We start from the raw sequence: 22,869 nt of genomic DNA, 5'->3' as shown, positions 1-22,869 counted from the left end.
TATGCCCTGCCGTTCATGCAACTCACTGAGCCAGGGATGTCGAACATAAGACCTGTGGGTCAGATGTGACCCCTGGAAGCAATTTATCCAGCCCCCGCCCCATTATAATTGGGCTCTCCCAGCACCATGATTTGGCTCTCTCATGTCTTGAAAATATGAACAAGCTTTGCCCACTTTCTCTCCAATGATGTGAGAACCAAGTGCTTATTTTTGGCCGTTGTCTACTTAATGATTTCACTTGCAGCCCCCAGCAGGAGGCATGAATGCTAATTTTGACCCTCGGTACGAAGCAAGTTTGACATCCCTGCACTAGGCTTATAGCATTGCCAGAGTCACAGGTTCAGTTGGTTATGGAAGCAGTTTGGCACGTTCTGGATATCCATGGGGTCAGATTGGTGCCACAGACCCAGAGTTGGTCCAGGATGTTCTATTTTATTTTTTTTCTGAAGAAGAGAAATGGAGACATAAAATGGCAGACCAGGTTCCTGTGCAAGAGACTTCAGAATAGAAATGTTCAGCTACAGAGCACCAACAATTCCTTCTTTGATATATGTGGCTATGGCTCTGTGTTCAACATGGGGAGACACATTTCTAGTGATACAGTCTCAGATGCATCTGGGAGGTGATTCTGGACTCAACTCAGTTCTTAAATTCCCCATTTCCCCTCTCTTGGGGAAGGGATGTATCTTACTATCAATCCTCTATTTTATATGTTAGATTTATCCATAATAAAGCTCACTGCCATATTTGGTTTGGGTTAGAACTGCCTAATTTCCTTGGAGCAGACAAAATAGCATTCAAAGATTAATTGAATGGTAGTGGTTTTTTTAAAAGGGGAAGAAAAGCTCGCTGATCAGATTAATTGGTCATTTTACGATTCGCCAAGTGGAACCATATATTGCATTAATAAATGCCTTCATTTCTAGTTAGTGTTGTAATTGCTTACAGGTCTGTTGGCATTCTCAAGTGCTTTCTATATGAGCCCACATTTTGACACATTTATTTTAATAACGGGAACCAAATTCTGCTTGGTGCTGCGTATCCCCAGAGAGCAGGAGTCATTAAAGCATTTTGCAGGACTGGTCCACAGTACCATTAGTTGTACAGGAAGATTGGGCAAGCTCTAAAGTACCCTGGGAAATAAGTTCAGGAATGCTGTATATTGTGCTAGGTAACTTGTACAAGCTACCAGAGCGGGTTTTGATCTGCAGCTCTCTAGGATTTCTTTATTAGTAAATTCATGGCATTGTGAAAGCTGATGCTGTAGTTGGATCAGAAAGGCCAGGAACCAGATCCTTGCTCAGCCGTGATGCTGGGTCACCACCACTAAGAACATAAGAACAGCCCCACTGGATCAGGCCTTAGGCCCATCTAGTCCAGCTTCCTGTATCTCACAGCGGCCCACCAAATGCCCCAGGGAGCACACCAGATCACAAGAGACCTCATCCTGGTGCCCTCCCGTGCATCTGGCATAGCCCATTTCTAAAATCAGGAGGTTGCACTTACACATCATGGCTTGTACCCCGTAATGGATTTTTCCTCCAGAAACTTGTCCAATCCCCTTTTAAAGGTGTCCAGGCCAGATGCCGTCACCACATCCTGTGGCAAGGAGTTCCACAGACCAACCACACGCTGAGTAAAGAAATATTTTTTCTTGTCTGTTCTAACTCTCCCAACACTCAATTTTAGTGGATGTCCCCTGGTTCTGTCCCTCAACCTAATTTACAGGTTGGTTGTGAGAATATAAGGAAGGAATGGAGCCATGTACACTGTCCTGAACTCCTTGTTGAGTTCAGACCTGCGTTGAGGCCTGACCTGTGCTCTTACTGGAGCTGTGCTCTGGTCACATCTGGAGGATGTTCTAAAGCCTCTGGAAGACCTTAGAAAAAGATGCTTCTGGTTTTTCAGAGGACAAAACAGTGTCTTTCTAAAGCTTTTCAGAAGCCTTAGAGGGCATCCTGGCGGCAGCACGCAGCCTCCCCTCCCCAAGGCCTCAGAACACCCTGCCAGACATGATAGGAGTACAGCTGTGGTCATGTTCAGAGGTCTGGGTGCCCTGACCCACAGATTTGTTTATCCATAGGTTTCAGCACCCATGGGCATTCTAGAAACAGAATCCCCGTGGATGTTGAGGCACAGAATTGCTTGTTCCTGTCTGAATTTGCTAGGCAATGGCAATCATTGTCGGAGGATAGGGGCTAAATACATCCCCTCTTCTGGTCATGCTGCTACGTTTTCTGGGAAAAGAGAGGAAGAAGTGACCGAAATGAGGAGTGGTGTGCAATGTAAATGTGTGCTCACAGTTCTCAGTGCTGTTGTACGAGTCACTGGGGAGCCATTCTTGTTTCACTCAAGGTAAGAATTGGCGCACAACCCTCCCCCCCATCCTTTTCTGGCCCACCTGTTGCTGGCCCACATCTTGCATCAGACTGGAGTACCTCTGCAGGGGAGAGTAAAAATAGGCATAAACCTATATGACAGAGCATGCTGGGAAGAGAAGACTTGAACACAGAATTCAGAGGCTGCTGCTAAATGCAGAAGGACCACAGTGTGATATGCAGACTGTTTGGCTGGGTGGGTGGTTGATTGTTTTGAGCTGGCCGGCCTGCGATTGCCAGGCCTGCGCAAGAGAGTTCTAGTAGTAGTTTGCAAGCACAAAGATATTCTGATCCCAATTTGAAATTCAAGCTCAAGCAGGTCTCGTCGGCCAAACATGAAGCCCACCCGCTCAGAAATTTCAGCTTCAAGCAGTTTTCGTATAAACTTTTGCCTACCGAGGGAATGCCCTCCTTCGGAGTACGAGCTCCAACTCCTCAGCAAGTCTAACGAAGCTAATTCCTCAGGGCGCGGATGTTGGTTCTGAGTAGCTGCTAAGACGCTGTCCTGCGTGGTTGCAGTTTCCTCTCGACAATCCACTCTTTCTGTGTTTACAGATTTATACACAGTGATTGTACCTCATTAGGCCAGATTTACACTGCCGTAGTCTAGGCAAGTTAAATTATTGAAGCCTTTTTCCAGGGCAGCCTGGGATCCTCGACTGGGTTTTAAAGCACTTTATAGTGGTCATTTTTCGATAGCAGTTGAATCCCAGTCTACCGTACTGACTTATCAATTACCATATTTAGTTGTATCCACTCATGAAAGATGGGAAGTGATTCAGGACCTTAATAAAGGAGCCCATGCAAAATTAATTATTTTGATTTTCGTTGTACTTTTGTTTTTAAACTTGGTTCAGGTGATCCTTGTGCTGGAATCCTTGTGCTTGTCAGAATGCCAGATGCCAGGGAGGGCACCAGGATGAGGTTTCTTGTTATCTGGTGTGCTCCCTGGGGCATTTGGTGGGCCACTGTGAGATACAGGAAGCTGGACTAGATGGGCCTATGGCCTGATCCAGTGGGGCTGTTCTTATGTTCTTATGCTCCCTGGGGCATTTGGTGGGCCACTGTGAGATACAGGAAGCTGGACTAGATGGGCCTATGGCCTGATCCAGTGGGGCTGTTCTTACGTTCTAATAAATGGAAAATGTCCTCTGAGATATAGAATGTTACAATGACTAGAAGTTAGTGTCACACTCCGTTTGTGCATCTTTACCAGTATTAGCACCTGGGGCATAAAGCCCTGTTCATAGTGCCCCCATCTGCCCTGGGATGGGGCATCAGGTGCTGCCACTGATATTGAGAGCCCTAGTTCCTTGGGCGCTCAGTGTGGACCCTCAACCTTTGACACTGCTGTTAACAATAAACAGATGTTGTTCTACAAGGCAGTGACCCTAGAAATTGTGACCCCCCCCCCAAATAGCACCTGGATTGACTGAATTCACAAGGTCAATAGTGAAATATTTACCTCTTACAGTCTCCCAAAATTTTATTCACATTAATAGTCCAAGAGTCTGACTTCTTGTAAAACATTTTCTTTCCCCCTTGTGTTCAAGTCCCTCCCCCCCCCGCATTAAATGTCTTCCTTTCCATGGTTTGTTTTAGATGCTGCTCTTACCTAATTGGATTCAGGGGTTTTTGTTTTTTATGATCAACAAGCAGGGGACAAATATCCAAAACCAAAAGGATGTGCACTTTACGCTGTGCTGCTCTACGATTCCAACTGTGAATCACAGTGTGGCTTATTTCTGTTCATAAAACCCTGATATGTTTCTATCTGGTGATTTTATACTTGAATATTAAAAGGTGCAATAAGTTGATTCAGGACATCAAACTTGCTGTATTGAATCTGTGTCCTCAAGGATGCAGGTGTTTTAAATACTTAGTCCATAATTAAACAGGAAAGAAAGCTGTCAATTCTGATGAAAATCTGTAAAATTACTTCACATATTTAAGACTGAAGAAACCAGTTAGGTCAGAGTCATCTTACTTTTTTTTAATAGCTGTGAAAGAGAAGCCCATAAGTTTTCCCAACATGTTTTTGTTTGGGTAGTTGAATGGCAGGTGTGGAGTAACTTCAAGTACAGTGTGTGTGTGTGTGTGTGTGTGTGTGTGTGTGTGTGTGTGTGTGTGTGTTTAAATAAAGCTAAACAGTTCTTATTTATTTTGATCTATCTGGAAGGGCAAGGAAAAACGAGGAAAGAGTCTGGGGCAGTGTTATAGTGTGTGAAGTACAATGTCTGTTTTTGAAGTTGGGAGCAGCTATCTTTTGTTTTCATGGTTTCTGCTGAGTGAGAATATCCAGTACCACTTAGACAGCCACTGTGCATCTCAGCATTGTTCGCATGGGAGTCTGGCACAAGCCCTGTCAAAATGAATGAAAGTTGTACAAGGTTCATGCTTACATAAGAACCACCCTGCTGGATCAGGCCAAAGGCCCATCTAGTCCAGCTTCCTGGATCTTGCAGTGGCCCATCAGTTGCCTTTGGGAGCACACAAGACCACAAGAGATCTGCATCCTTCTGTCTGGCATCCAGAGACAGACAGCCTCTTGGTTTTAGAAGTAGGCTATCTGTACCCCTCACCCGCGATGGTCTGTTCTTTGAAAAATCTGTGCAATCCCCTTTTAAAAGCATCTAGGCCAGTTACAATCACCACATCCTATGGCAAGATTCCACAGGCTAATTACACGCTGGGTACATAAATGACTGCTTGGTGACTTATTAAAAATAGGTACAACAATTGACTCAGACCAAGATTTGGGCAAATTCCCAGTTCTGTCCACCCAGATAAAAAAAGAATAGGGGGCTCACCACTGGGGTCATACTTTTAACTGATCAGATGGGATTTTATCGAGTCCAGCTGCTTTCACTACCTTCAGTTGACAAGAAAGTACCTCTACGTCATCAGTGGCAACTGAGGACCATGTTGTCATCAGACCTATGTTAATTAATGATGGGTCTGTACTGACTTGAAGAGGCACCACTGTGTCGAGTCCTGTTTTGGAAACAAGGGGCATTTTTTGCTTTTTTCCCTGCCTTCCCCAGAGATACAGGTGTTTTAAATACTTGGTTCAGAATTGAAGTGGCAAAAAAGCCATCTCGGCTCTGATAAAAATATATGTGAAATTACTTTTAGAATTAAAGACTGAAGAAGCCAGAGTGAGATGCTTGGGGCTACAATAAAATCAGAAGCGAGATGATCCGTTTAACTAAATTATTGCACTGAGAATATATTTAATATGCCAGAGAAAACGTAGCTGAGAGTACCATTGCAGATATACCTACTTCATCTGCAATACTGCCCACTTCTGCACTGCCGGACCTGGGGCAAGATTTAGTAAGTTAATGCACACGTGATCGATATATTTAAGACTCGGCTGATAATGGTGGGGAAAAGAGGCTTGTTATTGTAAGAGCAGAGAAAAATTAAGTGAAGGAAATCTAGAAAATGCGTTCAGTTAATAAAGATGTTTCTTGAAGCAACGTGAAAAGAGGTCCTAAAATTCCTCCTCCTCTTCCTCTAACCCAAGATGCTTCGGTCAGCAAGTTGTCTGCAGGCCATGATTTGAAGTGGGTTGGCAAACTGTGGTTTGAGGGCAACCACTAACCCAGACTCTGATGGTGGTTGGAGAAAGCCAGGCGTTGGAGGAGGGCATCTCCATCACCAGGATGGAGTATGCAGCCCTGGACTCCAGGCGGAACCTAATTGCCCCAACCCAACTAGGGCACAGGATTTTAAAAGATAACAAGGTTGGCAGGGGGAAAAAAAAAAAAGTTAAACCCTGTATCTGCTTTAGAGGGAAGGAAGTTTTACAGCCCAGTTCCTGTGCAAGTCTGGTCAAGAGATAAGCCCCACTGAGTTCTATGGGACAGGTGAGTATGTGTAAGATTCCAGTCTTAGAGTGTGGATATTCCCCACCTAAAACCTGAAATCATTGCAGCACCTTCAGGGAGCCCTAATAACTTGGGAACTTATATGGTTCTGAAGCATCCCCAATCCATCTAAGAAAGTGACAGAAACTGGGCAGGTGTCCTGGTGTTCTTACATTGCTAGTAGTATTTAATGAAGCTTAACGCTGAGCGGGGCTCGGTAATTATATCGTAAATATGGGCTGACCCACTGCAAAACTGTCCCCCTAGTCTTTTCATCAATATTGTTTGCCTGTTTAGCCTTCTTTATTGAGAGGCTACAGCTTGGGATGTGGGGGGTGGGGAGTCACCAGCTCGTCCTTAATATTGGGAAATCATTTAAAGCCCTTAATTTATGTTGACTTTGTAACATGCAGTATTGCAATTAAGTTAGATTAATGAAAGGTAAATTCCATCCGCTCTGTGGAAAAAAAATCCTTGTAAAGAACCTAATTAGCATGTTCGTTTATTTAGCCTCTAATGGCTTAATTGCATCCTATCTTGCTATTTACAAATAGGCGTCATTAAAGAAGAGTGAGCCAGGATCCGTTTGCACCAGCGGCAGAGGAGAGAAGGGAGGGAACTGTAGAGGGAAAATAACAAGCAGTTAAAGTCTGGAAAGTCCTTTTATTGTTCCAAACACATACAATATGATTTTCAGCCATTATGCTGATTACTACCGGCATAAAATGGCAAGGTTTAGTACTGGCTGCTTTTGCACCAATCTTTTTTTTGGTGGCTTGGCAGAGAGTTTGATTATAATTCCCTTTACAGTGTGGTACAATAGTCCCCCAAGGTGAGCGGAAACAAGCCTGCCTGGATTTTGATGGCCAAGCAGCTATCCTCGACATTAGCTTGCCTATCTTGTGGCTAATTGGAAACCATAGCTTTTATATTATTCTGCAGGAAATGAGCGTTTAAGTAAGCAGAAGATAGTTCCCTGGGATGCAGAGGAGCAATTATTTTTCAGGATTATTTTTCCATACATTGCTTTGAATATTAGTAGCCTTCAACCCAGTTTGCAGCCATAGCTGCTGTTGGCAATCCCTAGTGGACTAGGCTTTTCGCTGTAGTAGCTGTGGGGACAGTTGGGATTCTGTCCCCACGGCTACTCCAGCAAAAAACTTAGGACAAAAAAGGAGCTAGAGTAGTTCGATCTGGCAGCAGTCCTTTCCATATTGACCCATGTGGCTCAAGAGTGCACACCCTTTGCTTGTTGCCCCATTTGACCTGAGCGTCTTAGCTAGAGCGCAGCTACTGTTGCACGCTGTGACGAGAGACCAGTACTGGCCAACCAAGATGTCTTCTGTGGGAGTTCAACAGCCGTCACTGCTCTTTTCTGATAAGCTTTTTTTTTACTGGGGCAGGTTCAGAGGAGCATGGCTAGGATGGTGGAGAAGGCTGAAAACTATGAGGAAAGGCTGAGCACACAGGTCCAACCTGTTCACCCACTGGTTCGGAATCTGCAGAGACTGGCTGGACCTGAGCTCCTGGACGTACCTGGAGGTGTTCTCTGGTTGTGTCCAGTCGGGTTTCCGAAGCCCGTAGAGGCTGCCCACAGTTCTTACAAAAACTGGAAGTGCCTTTCTGGTACTTCCAGAGGCCTTTTGAGGCCTGTGGAGGCCTTGGTACCCAGGACAATGTGTTCCCTTGGGCTACACCACTGGAGTTGAGGGGAACGACCAAGAACCTGCTGATTCACTAGGAAGGAGCCCTCTGCGTTCCTCTGCTCTCTTACTCTGCCATAATCACATTATCTCCAATAGAATTACCAATTGCTGGAAAGAGGCAGTTTCCGAAATCCAGGATTTCTTGGGGGGATTATCACTGTGCCCATTTTCTTCAGCAAAGATTTAAGCAAATGCAGATTCTGTCGCTTTCTGTCCTTTAAAAGAGCCAGAGGCTTTGTATCCCAACGGTCAGAATCCGGTGTCGTGTTTTTAAGAAACAATACAAAGCAAAAAGCACCATCCAGGAATGTGGTGGACTGAGGAAGCAGGTTGTATGCATGTTTAACCTGCAACGGTTCCATGTTCAACCTGAAGAACCATTTTCAGTCTGAAATATATATATATATATATATTCATTCGTATTAATTGTATTTTAGAGTGATCTTGTGCATGTATTGATTCGAATTGAAATTTTCTGCATCAAGGTCGAGTTGGCACATACCCTGCAGGCAAAATAAATATATATATTGCTGTGCCTGTCAGGCTATCGACAGAAGAAGTTGAAATTTAATAGGGGGAACTTTGTCTCAGAAGGTAAAACAAAACAACACTGTCTCTGGACATTTAGGAACCAGTCAGCCTGTTTGGTTGGTAGAGGCCTGCCTGCCTGCCTTTATACCGAAGCTCACACCTAGTGGCTTTTAAGGATGTTCAGTTATGGTTTCAGGTGGTGGGAATCCAGAACTCGGCTACCCTTTTTAAATATTGGTAGGCAGCACACATTAGAAACCTGTAGATCAGTGGTTCCCAAACTTTTTAGCACTGGGACCCACTTTTTAAAATGACACTCTATCGGGACCCGCCTAGTTTTATGAGATTAAAAAATAGTTTCACTTTACCAGCTGCTCAAGCCTCTGTTTTTATCCTTTTTTTTTTTACTGCAGGTGTGGAGCCTTCTGAAGCATTTTGGGCTCTGTTTATTGGATCAGAACCACACTGTTGGCCATGCATTCCCCTTTGCCTGGCCTGTGATAAGAGCCAAGGCACACGAGGCTTTTATAAAGGACACCCCAACACAGCCCTGTTTTGTTGCACAGTCACGGCGGTGCAACTGATTCGAGTTAAAATGCCATCAATGGCAGCCGCTCAGCGGGCTAACTCCTTTGAAGATTTCTGTGTCTTGGAGCTTCCTAACTTGGTTTTCTCCCTTCTGTCGCCTGGTTTTTTCAAAGCGGTCTCTCTAGTCCCCTGGGCTGCTGCTAATTTCCAAAACTGCCAACATTTGCTGCAACGCCCAGGTTTTTTTTTTGCCTTTCCAGTTAACGTTAACAGCTGCCAGGATTCCAGTGTCAATACAACACGGGTGTGAAATCAGAAGCATTTAATATTGCTGCACCTGCGGTGAAGAATGTAGACGATAAGTGTTTAGGCGCTAAATTAGTGTTTAAGCAGAACTTTCCATGCAAATTCCACAGGAGTTATTTTCCACCCTTTTAAACCCCTGCCTGCTCGGGTCAGGTAATCATTGGGGGATGACACAAGGGTGAGAACCACCTCCTTTTTCTTCCATTGTCCAAATAGTCATGGGTGTATATTCTTCTACTTCCCTCCCTTCCCTCTGTTGCTTACTGGCGTCTCTTACGTTGTAAGACAGTGAACAATCCCTTCTCTTGCAAACCATTTGGATAGTCCTTGGTTTAACAGCAGCATATAAATACGGATAGAGACTGTTTATCTGTGGATTTCACATCCATGGATCTGGCCCCTGGACTCATGTTGGGCCAGACTCTGCCCCAACTGAACCTTCTGAAGGCAATTGGAGCTATTCTCCAGTCACTTCTTGAGGACTTGTGAAGGGCGTGCATTCCCCTACTGCCTCTGTGGGCTTCAGAGGCAAAAAAAAAAAAGCCACTTCCAGTTTCCCAAGAGAAACTGGAAGTGACATTTGTATGCCATATAAGGCATTCTGAGGCCCAGGGAAGCCTTCCAGGGGCTCCAGTCCCCTTTGGAGGGCACAAGGGGCCGAAGATCATGGATTTGCTTAGCCACGATCTTCGGTATCCATGGGGTTTGTGAACAAATCCCTTGCAGATACAGAGGCCTCACCTGTACTAACAAATTGTGACTTGAGAAGCTTAGAGTGGGCTTAGGTGATTGCTTGTCCCTCTGAAACCTGCAGTGTGGAATAAGTGATTGTAAAAGTTATGGGGGCAGAACTCAATGCAGAGAAACCACTTTTGCTGGCTGTCGTACGTGCTCCTTCGTTCCAGCCCTTAACTACCTGTTTCTTTTCTGGTTGCAAGCGCAGCTTCGCCTTTGGCTTTTCAACCTTGTGAATTCTGATCCGTTTCCCTTAAATGCTTATTCTTTACCTCCCCCCCACCGGCAGGTGACCTTAGGGAAAGTGCTGAAGGTCATAGTCGTGATGCGGAGTCTCTTCATCGACCGGACGATCGTGAAGGGGTACCACGAGAATGTCTACACAGAAGACGGCAAGGTAAGCAGTCCTTTTCATGTGGCCCTATTGTTATAAAGCGTTATGTGGAGTTCAGTGTTAGGACAAGTTGCCAGGCACCAGAAGCTCAGTTGATGGTTCTGCAAAGTGGGTAATTTGAAATGACGTGTGTGTGTGTGTGTGTGTGTGTGTGTGTGTGTGTGTGTGTCCCCACATGCACACATCTACTAGTTAACAAAACACTTGCACCTTTGCTTAAACTTCTAATGCATCACCTTGGACCCCATTGCCTCATTTTAGCACCTACTGAAGGTATTCTGCACACATAAGAACATAAGAACAGCCCCACTGGATCAGGCCATAGGCCCATCTAGTCCAGCTTCCTGTATCTCACAGCGGCCCACCAATGCCCCAGGGAGCACACCAGATAACAGGAGACCTCATCCTGGTGCTCTCCCCTACATCTGGCATACTTAACCCATTCCTAAAATCAGGAGGTTGCGCATACACATCATGGCCCGTACCCCATAATGGATTTTTCCTCCAGAAACTCGTCCAATCCCCTTTTAAAGGCGTCTAGGCTAGATGCCAGCACCACATCCTGTGGCAAGGAGTTCCACAGACCGACCACGCGCTGAGTAAAGAAATATTTTCTTTTGTCTGTCCTAACCCGCCCAACACTCAATTTTAGTGGATGTCCCCTGGTTCTGGTATTATGTGAGAGTGTAAAGAGCATCTCCCTATCCACTCTGTCCATCCCCTGCATAATTTTGTATGTCTCAATCATGTCCCCCCTCAAGCGTCTCTTTTCTAGGCTGAAAAGGCCCAAACGCCGTAGCCTTTCCTCATAAGGAAGGTGCCCCAGCCCCGTAATCATCTTAGTTGCTCTCTTTTGCACCTTTTCCATTTCCACTATGTCTTTTTTGAGATGCGGCGACCAGAACTGGACACAATACTCCAGGTGTGGCCTTACCATAGATTTGTACAACGGCATTATAATACTAACCGTTTTGTTCTCAATACCCTTCCTAATGATCCCAAGCATAGAATTGGCCTTCTTCACTGCTGCCGCACATTGGGTCGACACTTTCATCGACCTGTCCACCACCACCCCAAGATCTCTCTCCTGATCTGTCATAGACAGCTCAGAACCCATCAGCCTATATCTAAAGTTTTGATTTTTTGCCCCAATGTGCATGACTTTACACTTACCGACATTGAAGCGCATCTGCCATTTTGCTGCCCATTCTGCCAGTCTGGAGAGATCCTTCTGGAGCTCCTCACAATCACTTCTGGTCTTTACCACTCGGAAAAGTTTGGTGTCGTCTGCAAACTTAGCCACTTCACTGCTCAACCCTGTCTCCAGGTCATTTATGAAGAGGTTGAAAAGCACCGGTCCCAGGACAGATCCTTGGGGCACACCGCTTTTCACCTCTCTCCATTGTGAAAATTGCCCATTGACACCCACTCTCTGCTTCCTGGCCTCCAACCAGTTCTCAATCCACGAGAGGACCTGTCCTCTAATTCCCTGACTGTGGAGTTTTTTCAGTAGCCTTTGGTGAGGGACCGTGTCAAACGCCTTCTGAAAGTCCAGATATATAATGTCCACGGGTTCTCCCGCATCCACATGCCTGTTGACCTTTTCAAAGAATTCTATAAGGTTTGTGAGGCAAGACTTACCCTTACAGAAGCCATGCTGACTCTCCCTCAGCAAGGCCTGTTCGTCTATGTGTTTTGAGATCCTATCTTTGATGAGGCATTCCACCATCTTACCCGGTATGGATGTTAGGCTGACCGGCCTATAGTTTCCCGGGTCCCCCCTCTTTCCCTTTTTAAAAATAGGCGTGACATTTGCTATCCTCCAATCTTCTGGCACTGTGGCCGTTTTGAGGGACAAGTTGCATACCTTAGTCAAGAGATCAGCAACTTCATTCTTCAATTCCTTAATAACCCTTGGGTGTATGCCATCAGGGCCCGGTGACTTATTGATCTTTAATTTATCAATGAGGTCTGAAACATCTTGTCTTTTAACCTCTATCTGACTTAACTCCTCGGTCAGGAGGGGCCGTTCGGGCAGCGGTATCTGCCCGAGGTCTTCTGCCGTGAAGACAGATGCAAAGAACTCATTTAATTTCTCTGCCATCTCTAAGTCTCCTTTTATCTCCCCTTTCCCTCCCTCACCATCCAGAGGGCCAACCGCTTCTCTGGCGGGTTTCCTGCTTCTAACATATTTGAAGAAGCTTTTATTATTCCCCTTAATGTTGCTGGCCATGCGTTCCTCATAGTCTCGCTTGGCCTCCCCTATCACCTTCTTACATTTCTTTTGCCACAGTTTATGTTCCTTTTTATTCTCTTCATTAGGGCAAGACTTCCATTTACGGAAGGAAGCTTCCTTGCCCTTCACAGCCTCTCTAACTTGGCTGGTTAGCCATGCGGGCACTCTCCTGGATTTAGTGGAACCCTTCTTTCTTTGCGGTATACACCTCTGCTGGGCCTCTATTACTGTTGTTTTAAGCAGCCTCCATGCACTTTGGAGAGATTGGACTCTTTTTACCCTCCCTTTCAACCTCCTCCTAACCAGCCTCCTCATTTGAGGGAAGTCCGCCCGTCGGAAGTCAAGGGTTTTTGTTAGAGATTTGCCTGGTATTCTTCCCCCAACGTGCACGTCAAAACGGATCGCAGCATGATCACTGTTCCCCAATGGCTCAGTAACGTTTACATCTCTAACCAGGTCCTGCGTACCGCACAAAATTAAATCCAGAGTCACCTGTCCTCTGGTGGGCTCCGTGACTAGCTGATCTAAGCCACAGTCATTTAGCACGTCAAGAAATCCGGTTTCCTTATCGTGACCAGAACACAAATTGACCCAGTCAATATGAGGATAATTGAAGTCCCCCATGATTACAACCCTGTCCTTCCTTGTCACCTCCCTGATCTGTTTCCTCATTTCAAGGTCCCCATCAGATTTCTGGTCTGGAGGACGATAACACACCCCCAGTATTACATCGCTGCTCAAGCCTGGTAATTTAACCCACAGAGATTCTACGGTGGAGTCGGACCCACCTTCAATCTCTACTTTGCTGGATTCTATCCCTTCCTTAACATAAAGGGCCACCCCACCTCCAACACGCCCCTGCCTGTCCCTCCTGTAGAGTTTATAGCCCGGGATTGCGGTATCCCACTGATTCTCCGCATTCCACCAGGTTTCCGTTATGCCTACTATGTCAATGTTTTCCCTTGTTACCAGACATTCCAGTTCTCCCACCTTTGCTCGTAGACTTCGGGCATTCGCATAAAAGCATTTATACACGGAATGCCCCAGGATGGGCTGCTTATTCGCTCCTTTGTCCCCGCATCCTCTCATTGTGCCAAACTGTCTATCACATCCCATCTCCCTACCTTTCCCAATTTCTTCTCCTACCCTGCCTTTGTCTTGGCAGACACCCACTCTCCGTGTTTGAACACATCGGTTCCTCATTTTTTCTCCTCCCTGAGCCCATTGGGGAATCGTGCGCCAGCTTCATGGCGGACACTGCCGTGCAAACTCAGGGGTGCAACCTACTCTGGATGAGTTTGATGACGGGGACTGCATTTTGACAGCCGCTGTTGAAAGGAAGTGTGACCCGTTTCCGTGAGTGATTTGCTTTATGAAAAATTCACCTTGCTTGAACCCCTAATTTCTCTTGACTTGCCTGTGTTCCATATGGCTTTCGGTGGAGCATTAGACTATACTAATGGGACCTGACAGCCTTCAGCTCAGTTTGTTTGCCTTTTCAGAGTGAAATGGTCTCTTGCTGAGACACCCACCCAGGTTTCACCTTTTGCCAGTAACAAGTACTAAGCGCTTCTGTCTCTCACATTCTTTCCCCCGTCTCTGGATCTCTCTCTCCTTATTACAAAACCCATTAAAATACAAGGTTAATTATAAGCAGATGAGCTCTTGGTACCCAAAGGCCATGTTATAATGAGGAGAGAATTATTGTTTTTCAAAAGAACTCTCTTGTAACGTATAGCATTGTGTTATATTCTGACCCTTCAGTTCCTTAGCTGTGTTTCAGTCTGTAAGCAGGGGACGGGGGACGGTGACAAATTGTCTACTCTATTTGGGGAAAAAGCATATTTGACCGTTTTTCTAGGTAAGAGATGATCCCACTAGGGAAAAGGGGGGAAGGAATTGAGAAGGGTCCCCAGGATTCCTCTGGATTGCATAGTAATGTACATGGGTGTGTTCAGGGCACTGTGCAGGCTTGGAACCTTCTAGAACAATGGTCTTCAACCTTTTTCATCCCAGAACCTCAATGTATAAAGCATGAGGACCCATCGTCAATCTTGTCTTGAGACCCTGACCACCCACTCCCTGCCCCCGTTGCCGCCCACTCTCCACCTCCTTTAGGCCCTCCCAGCCCTATTCACTGTAATCAAATATTCTTGTTGGAGAGAGCAGAAAAGGTCGCCATGAAGCCTGGCACTAGTGAAAGCTGTTTTAGCACAATTGCTAAGAATCTGAGCAGGACAGGGACACTGTCTTCTGATACTGGAAGGGGTGCACCAGATGCCTTCCGCCTTGACCTGGTAGTGCCTTTTTCATTTCGGTAACTTACTGCGACCCCACAGCTGAGGCTTTGTGACTCCATGGGGGTCACAACCCCAAGGTTGAAGAACACTGTTCTAGAATGTTCTGAGGGATGGGAGCAGACATACTGTTCTTCCCTTGGCCTTGGCTGACAGCATGGTCCAAAAGCCTCTGTCTTGGGCATCTTCCCAGGTGAAAACTGCATACACACATTAATCTCCCAGTAACTAGTTGCACAGTTCTGTTCAGTGGTTTTTCACCAGTAGGGGGGTCATGGTCCTGCCTGCGGCCAATCCGAACTAACTTTCCATGCTGCGATGGGGTGGTGCCGAAACGGCCCCCGCTGTACCCAGTGTGGGAAGAGAGGCTGCTGGACATTTGTCCCCTTCCCCCTGGGTAAACCCCAGCAGCCACTGTGGGACTACTTGGGCTTGCGCAGGCAAAACCTCTGGTGCAAGTCCAAGCAGCCCCATGTGGAGAAATCAGGCCCACGTCAGAGCAGCCCCATGTTGGGAAATTAAAGGGGATTGGATGCAGCAGTAGCCGCTGCTGTTCCCACCCCCTCCTGTGCACTTCTGTTAATCGGAATAAAACTGCTTTGGGATTACAGTGGCCATCTTGCCACTGTTACAAATGCTGCCAGTGAGGGAGAGCCATGACTTGGCATATTTGGGGCAGACATACAATGCGGCCACCTGGACTGGCATGGCATTGCACCAGGTGGGAGCGTCAGGTGACCACACCAAGTGAACCTGGGTTATATTAATGCACCGCTTTTGTTAATTACCCCATAATAAGAAAAGGCAGCTTTTTTTTTTTTGCCTCCCAGCATAAGCGAAGAGAAGAAATGGTGGTATCAAAGCCAAGCTTCAAAGACAGCCCGAACCGTCTCTCGAGTAATTTCTGATCCCTGCATTCTTTCTACTTCAAAGCGGGGATGTGTGTGTACAGGGGAGGGGGGCTGAATCCGATTTCTCTAATAAGTGTTGGCACCAGGCCCTGTTTGATATTAGATGCGGGGAACGTTTTGATTTGTTATCGCCTTTGAAATCGTTCAGACGACCTTCAGAAAACGGCCTCTTGTTACTTGCGCCAGGGATGGGTGGGGAGAGTGGGGCACTGGGAAAGAGAGGAGAGAGAGAGAGAGTGAGGTTCAATTTAATTCGCATGCAGAGGATGCCTTGAAATTGTGCTTTCAGCAGCTTTTTAGTTACAAATGTGTGTCTTGATTGAAAGTGAAAAGTTGAAGAATAATAGACCTGCACCAATGCATTCTTTAGCAGACCCACCTCCTTCATCTGGTTTCAGGGTGGAGGGTTTACCGGCCTTGCGTATGGCTGCTTTTGCTTTTTTGGGGGGAAACCTTGGAGAGCCTTAAAACTCACAAAAAATTTAGTTGCATCAAGGCTCTCCAGCACCCAACCCCAAAGATTATATTATTCTGTACGCTTTTGTGCTGTCCATTGTTCTTTTCCAGTATGGTTCAGTAATTAAAAAATGAAAGAACTTGGGGGAAGGACTGATTGACTTGATCAGATGGGAAGCCGGGCAACTCACGTGGGCAGGAATGCATACTCAAGGGAGGAAAGAGGGGGGTGATCAAGATTTTGCATTGGCCGCCCCAACTTGGTGGATCTCAGTGGACTCAGTGGAGGAGACAGTTGAGGCCAAGACTGGGGTCCTGTTTATCATGTTATGTTCGTCTCTGGTTGCCCCTGGGTGACACTCCAGTCTACTGTGTGTGTGCGTCCCCCCAACACTGCATGGTTCGAACTGCCAACACTGACTATCTAAAGCACTGTTACCCTGCACATGCCCGATCTCATCTGATCTCGGAAGCTAAGCAGGGTCAGGCCTGGTTAGTACTTGGATGGGAGGCCGCCTGGGATGCTGTAGGCTTATGCCATACCGGGTGCTGTAGGCTTATGCCATAGTCTTTCGAGACTGAAGGTTGCCAACCATATCTTCAACGGGTGGGGTGGAATCCAGCGGCAAAGTGCCAAGCTGAGGTCACAGCAGTGCCCCTTCCCCCACTAGTTTTGAGGCTTGGCTCTGCACAGTTGGAAATGAGAGCCTAACCTGGAGGCTTGGATCCTGCTGGAGAGTTCAGTTTTGGTGGGTTTGGCCAGGCCTCCCAAGCTTGAGCAGGCCCCTTTCTGCTTTCTCTCCCCTGGCCTGTGTTGGCCTTTCACACTTCCTTTTTCTCTCCTTCCGCCTTTCAACACTGAGTGCACACTATCGCAATGACCTGCTCTGCCCTTGATCTTCCAGTTGACCTGGAAGGAAAGGGAAGGACAATACAGTAGGAGCTGGCATTGATGGGTATCTACTGGGTGGGGGCCTGGCTGCTCCCATCTGCCAAGCACAGAGTCAGAAGTTGAACTCAAGAGTCATGGGAAATGATGCACCAGAGGCCAGGGTAGCTGGTTGTTCATGTGAGAATCCAGCCCAGGCAGGTAACCTTTTATAGTCCTTCCAGCCCATAGAGACCCTGTTTAGCAGCCTGGGTAGGCAGGGCTAGTTCTGGAAGGATCTTTTCACTCCAGCTGCAGTTTTAACAGCTCGCCTTGCAGGGCAGTTGCTGGGGGTGGCCCAGGCTTCTCCTGACAGGGGACCCACAACAAAAATGTGTTGCATGTCCCCAGCTCTCACGCTCAGCTGGCTCAAGCAAGCCAATTTTCTGTCCTTGCCCCACTTTCCCATGTTGTGCTGTTGGCATGTTCCAGCTTCCGCTTCAGTAAATGAGACTTCATAATGAGAATTAAAACCATGACTGCGAGCATGCCATCCCTTTCGTTGAGTGGGGTGACCTGGAGAGGAGGGAGGGGGAAAAATGAGCAGATGTTAAATGTTTGGAATCAAAAAGAAATGGACCCGAAGCCTGTATGACTTCGGAGTGAGAGAAGACCAGTGCAAGGCATTAAACCCTAATTTTTTTGAAAGCAAAGCAACCGTCTCCATGAAGTCAGACAGGCCATCTCTTAAAATCCTCGTCAAGGCAAGATCCTTGTGCCTAGGCCTGTTAATGCCCACCTGTGTGGCTTCTTCAGCCAGGTTGCTCTTGGAAGGTAAAAAAAGGCATCGGAATCGCAGGCCTAGAACAGTCTTGTGTGACCTTAACTTCTGCTGAACCAAGTTTTTTTCTTCTCCCCAGGAATCTAAATACAATATTCAAAGGGGGCATTCTGTTTCGTCCCCGCGGGCTGGATTTCTGGCTTAATTCAGCTAAATGTTTTCTGTGTCACTTGTCACTGAATTGCTTGTGTTGTGGACACAAGAGTACGCCAAGGCTTTGGGAGAGATGCCCTTGTTGTAGACACGGCTGCAAGGCTGTTAAATATTCACATGGATCAGCACAATCTGTTCCAAAGGAATTGAAGCGATCGTGCTGCCTAAGAGGAGGTGTAGAAGCCCAACAGGGCTTGTTTGCATGGATTTAGATTGTGACTGTACAGAAATGGGCAGCTCTCGCAACCCCCGTAGACATCCCTGCAAAGAGAACGCTACTGTAGGTCCGCGAGGGGAACTCCAGCCCGCCAAGACTTCTGGCTTGTCTGAATCAGCATAAGTGCTCTTTCCAGACATGTTGAGATCAAGCTGTCCATTTTCTCTAGAGTTGGCTGCCCCTGTGCTGTGCTTACAGAGAAATAAATGTCAAGAATGTCTCATGAACTATTTATTCACTGTACATTGAATGTAAGTAGTTGGAACTTCTGCAGGCATAATTCAGTCGGAACCTTAAGTATGGCTAAAGGACTTGAAACAGGCCATAAGGTCTCATCTTCCCCTTCTGAGTTCAAATTCCCACCAGCCTTTGCCATGTTGAAAGGTTACGTTGGAAGAGCCACTGGCCTGATTTGGGCAATCGAACAAATTGTAACTTGTTGAGTTGGTGAACAAGCTGTTGAGTCCACATGTGGCTCCTCCCCCTGAGTGCCTGACTTAAATGCAAAGCTTTCTGGTTTGTTAAGGAGTGGGTTTCCTATGGCATCCCAGCCAGGAAACCGCTGTTTAAGCAGTCCCAAGAAATCATGACGTTAGACCAGGGGTGTCCAAAGTTTTTGGCAGGAGGGCTACATCATCTATTTGACACTGTGTCGGGGGGCTGGGGAAAAAAGAATTAATTTACATTTAAATTTGGATAAATTTACATAAGTTTACATAAATGAATATACTAGAGGTGGAACTTATATGAATGAGTGAAGGTCTTGCAATAGCTCAAGGCCTTGCACAAAGCAAGGCTGGCCTTTCCTTTGCTGCCGCTACTGCATCACAGACGTGAAACAGCATGTAGTGGAGGAAGCTCTCGTCCCACAGCTCACGCAAGAGGTCAAACAGTGGCCCTCACGCTGAGAGCAGCTGTGTCAGGCCAGTGCGGGCTCCAACGAATCTCTGGAGGGCCAGAGGCTCATTGGAGACTGGGGGCTTCCTGAGGACCGCATTGAGAGGCCTCGAGGGCCACATGTGGCCCCAGGGCCGGGGTTTGGGCGCCCCTGCATTAGACCATGGAGTGATACTGGTTGGATATCCTGGTTTGTTGGTACAGGTGGGCCCTCCTTAACCATGGACTCAGGACCCACAAATCTGACTTAATGCCGGTCCCAGCTTGCGTCTAGTTGGCCTCAACGTACCTCCTCATTGTGACCTCCCCACGCCTCAGATCACCTCCAGATATACCAGAGGTCCTCTGAAGGCACCACTCATGGATTTGCTTATTTGCAAATTGCTGTATCTGCTGGGAGGGGGGCCCGGAACTGATCCCCCACAGATACCAAAGTATAACCAGTATTTCTGAAATCCAAGGTTTCATAATTTGAGCATCACAGAAAACTGTGGCTTAACAAACCAGGGAAGTGTGCATTTAGTCTGACATGCAGAGGGGCGAAGGAAGGGGACTAGTGAACTTGTTGGCTTGTTTACAATCCAGCAAATTAATGATTTGTTGGCTTATATGAACTGGGCTATTGACTGTGGTTAACTTCATTCAGAGGTCAGCCTGAAGTCTGAGGCTGTGGTTGACATGAGCGCAGGTGTAACCCTTAGCCATGGATTAAGGCTGGAGGGTGGAATCACATATCAGAGGCATGCAACCATTCCTGATCCCTTAACCATAGTGAACATCTGCAACAGCCCACTATCTAGTGCAGCTGTCGCCACACTATGGCTTGCACTATGGATTCGGTGTTGGGCGAGATTTCCCCCCCCCCCATGAGCAGCGGTTATGGTTCTGCCGCACTTCTGCTTTTTTCATCACCCCATCTGGACACAGGAATGCTCTGGGCGGAAGCTCAGACATCCTGCTGCAAAGCCTGCTAGGCGATAGAGGTGACTGCCCAGAGCATCCCTGTGGCCAGATCGGGTGACGAAAGAAGCAACAGTTTGGTGGAACTGTAAGTCCTGGTCAGGTTGGGGAGGGCTTTTGGGGAGTGCAGCAATCTCCAGTTTGGAGACCGCTGATCTAGTGTAAAAACTTGGTAAACCAGTTTCCTTTTGCATTGCTGGTTGGGTAGTCAGTAATAACTTCAAAGCAAATATATTCTCTTAGTTTAAACATTTTGAGTGAATCTATACTTCGTGTATGTTAATATGAAACACTGTGTTTTTTTTTCACAGCTTGACATATGGTCCAAGTCCAGCTACCAAGTGTTTCAGAAGGTAAGTCTCTCGGTTTCCAACTAGTGTCTCTTTTATTGCTTTCTGAAATTTAATGGAAAGATATATGTACACACATGCATCAATATTGTCTCTTCCTCTCCGTGTAAGTCTTATAGAGCTGCCATCTTAAGTGTGATGTGAAACATCGGGGAGGGGAATGGCTTTAATCATTTTGCTATAAACCTTATACCATTTGTTTGTTTTAATCTGGGGATTTTTATTCTGCTTTTCCATCCCCATCAGGGATGGGGGATCAAAGGGGTTTCAAAAACATACACTAAACCAATAAACTCAGCAAAGGGAAAAATAAATGAATAGAAGTTTGATAAATCTAGACATATACAACCTGAGCAGTTAACCAAGAGAAGCTGAAATATCTGAGCGCGAGCTCAAAATGGTACGGAGAAAGCAGTATAATGAAGACACCTGTTTGGATGCAAAGATCTTAACCAGATTATGGAAACCCACCAATTAGGAGGCCAAGCGGACCTCAAGGGAGAGGGCGTTGTATAATCTGGGGGCCGCGCTCAAAAAGATCTTGTTGTGTGCTGTTGTCGTCTCTGAAGGAGTGGGGAGCTCAAAGCAAGGCATCAGATGCTGAACAATTTCCTGATCCGATTCCACAGGTTGATAAATGAACTGCCAGGCATTAACTTTTTTATCTTATAAAAAGGATAGTATGGGGCCCTGTGACTGGTGGGGTTTATCTGTGTTTAAAAAAAAACACACAGAGAACAAAACTTCATTCAGGAAAAGGACAAGACCCAAATGACTGACTGGAGTATGTGTGATCAGATAAGCTAGTACAGTGGTTCCCAATCTGTGTGTCAAGCTGCCCCTTGCTGCCTGCCACCCAGTAGCGAGGTTGCAATACGAGCCTCCAAACCGCAGCAGGAAGGCTCAGCATGGTGGATAGAGCTGCATTGTGCAAAAAGCCTGCCCGCCCTGACCCTCTTACAGCTGTCGATAGGCTCTTGCCTTAGGCCCCGAACCTGGAAGTGAATGGTGGTTAAATCACTAGTTTTGTGTGGCTGTCGCTAACTTCCAAGTTCCGAGGGCATCATAGCAGCAGTAAGTTTGGGAACCACCAGCCTAGTTGATACACTTCCTGGGAGCTGGTTCAGGTCTCTCTTGGTAGTATAGTTTCTGGTAACGGGATTGGTGGCTTCCGATTGGTGGGGTTAGAGGCGGTGGGTATTGGGAACTCCCTGTTGCATTCCAGATCAAAGAATACCCTTTTGGGGTACGGTGAGCAGCAGCCCTCTCCATGACTAGCGTTATAGAAGAATAGCCTGATTGTTACTCCAGAGGCAGGAAGGATTAAGCGATTAGATAGCCCTTTCTCTGCTTTCTGAAAATACGTTCCTTGTCAGGCAGAGGGGGGAACACAATGCAAAATAGCCTAGTACAGAATCAGCTGCGATAATCCTTCATCAATAATGCTTTAAACTAATTATAGCCCGTGGAATGGCTTTAGTTCTTCCCATTAAACTGCCTTTCTCAGGTTCTGTTTTTTCATGTTTTTGCATTATAAATGTCCCCAGATTGCAGGCTCTCTCTCCCCGCCCCCCGTATTCCTGCAACCAGCATCTAATGCTCTTGTGATGTCAACATACAGACAGTTTATACGCTATGTATTTTGCCATGTAAACCACTTTGAACTTCTTCTTTTTTGCTGAAAAGAGGCATAATTTTTTTTTAATAGCAGTAATTTGTTGTAACGTTCCTGACCCGGAGGAATTAAGAGACATAATTAGTTGCGCAGCGCCTCGCTTTATTATGAGAATTTTGTGATTTCAGAGGCTCTCGTGGCATCTTAAAAGGCCAGCAGATTTACTATAGGGCATGAATTTGCAGGATTAGTTTGATTCTGTTTGGGCTAGAATCAAGAGAGGTTTCCTGTGCATTGCAGGTGTTAATTGATATGGCAAAGCTTGATTGTGGTATCACTCAGCTTAGGGGTGGGCAAGCATTTTGGCAGGAGGGCAACTCTTGAGTGACTTCTTCTGTTACTCTAGAGTAGATACACACATGCTGCTCAGTTGCGCTTTCAATAGGGCTCAATACGTTTTTCCTTGTCAACTTGGAGGGTGTGGGACTTGCTTCTTGAGTCTGTTTGGGGTCCTGTGGTCATCGGATTGGGGCCATTCTGGTGGTATTGCATTCCTCTTGTCCTGCCCTTTGTTTCAGGACTCGCCAGCAATCCGGATGCAACCCACACATTGGAAAA

At 46.5% G+C, this 22,869-nt stretch overlaps 1 protein-coding gene across 1 annotated transcript in view; it reads left to right on the top strand.

Moving 5' to 3' along the window:
• Window positions 1-22,869, top strand: part of MED27 (mediator complex subunit 27) — a 115,958-nt gene that overhangs the window by 75,528 nt on the left and 17,561 nt on the right. The window contains exons 5-6 of the mRNA XM_066610714.1: window positions 10,346-10,453; window positions 20,598-20,639. Of these exons, the coding sequence (XP_066466811.1) occupies window positions 10,346-10,453; window positions 20,598-20,639 (150 nt within the window). The remainder of the gene's footprint in view (window positions 1-10,345; window positions 10,454-20,597; window positions 20,640-22,869) is intronic.

The sequence above is a fragment of the Tiliqua scincoides genome, chromosome 16, assembly GCF_035046505.1.
Source record: "Tiliqua scincoides isolate rTilSci1 chromosome 16, rTilSci1.hap2, whole genome shotgun sequence".
NCBI classification, from domain to species: Eukaryota; Metazoa; Chordata; class Lepidosauria; order Squamata; family Scincidae; genus Tiliqua; species Tiliqua scincoides.
This window is presented reverse-complemented; position numbering and strand designations above follow the sequence as displayed.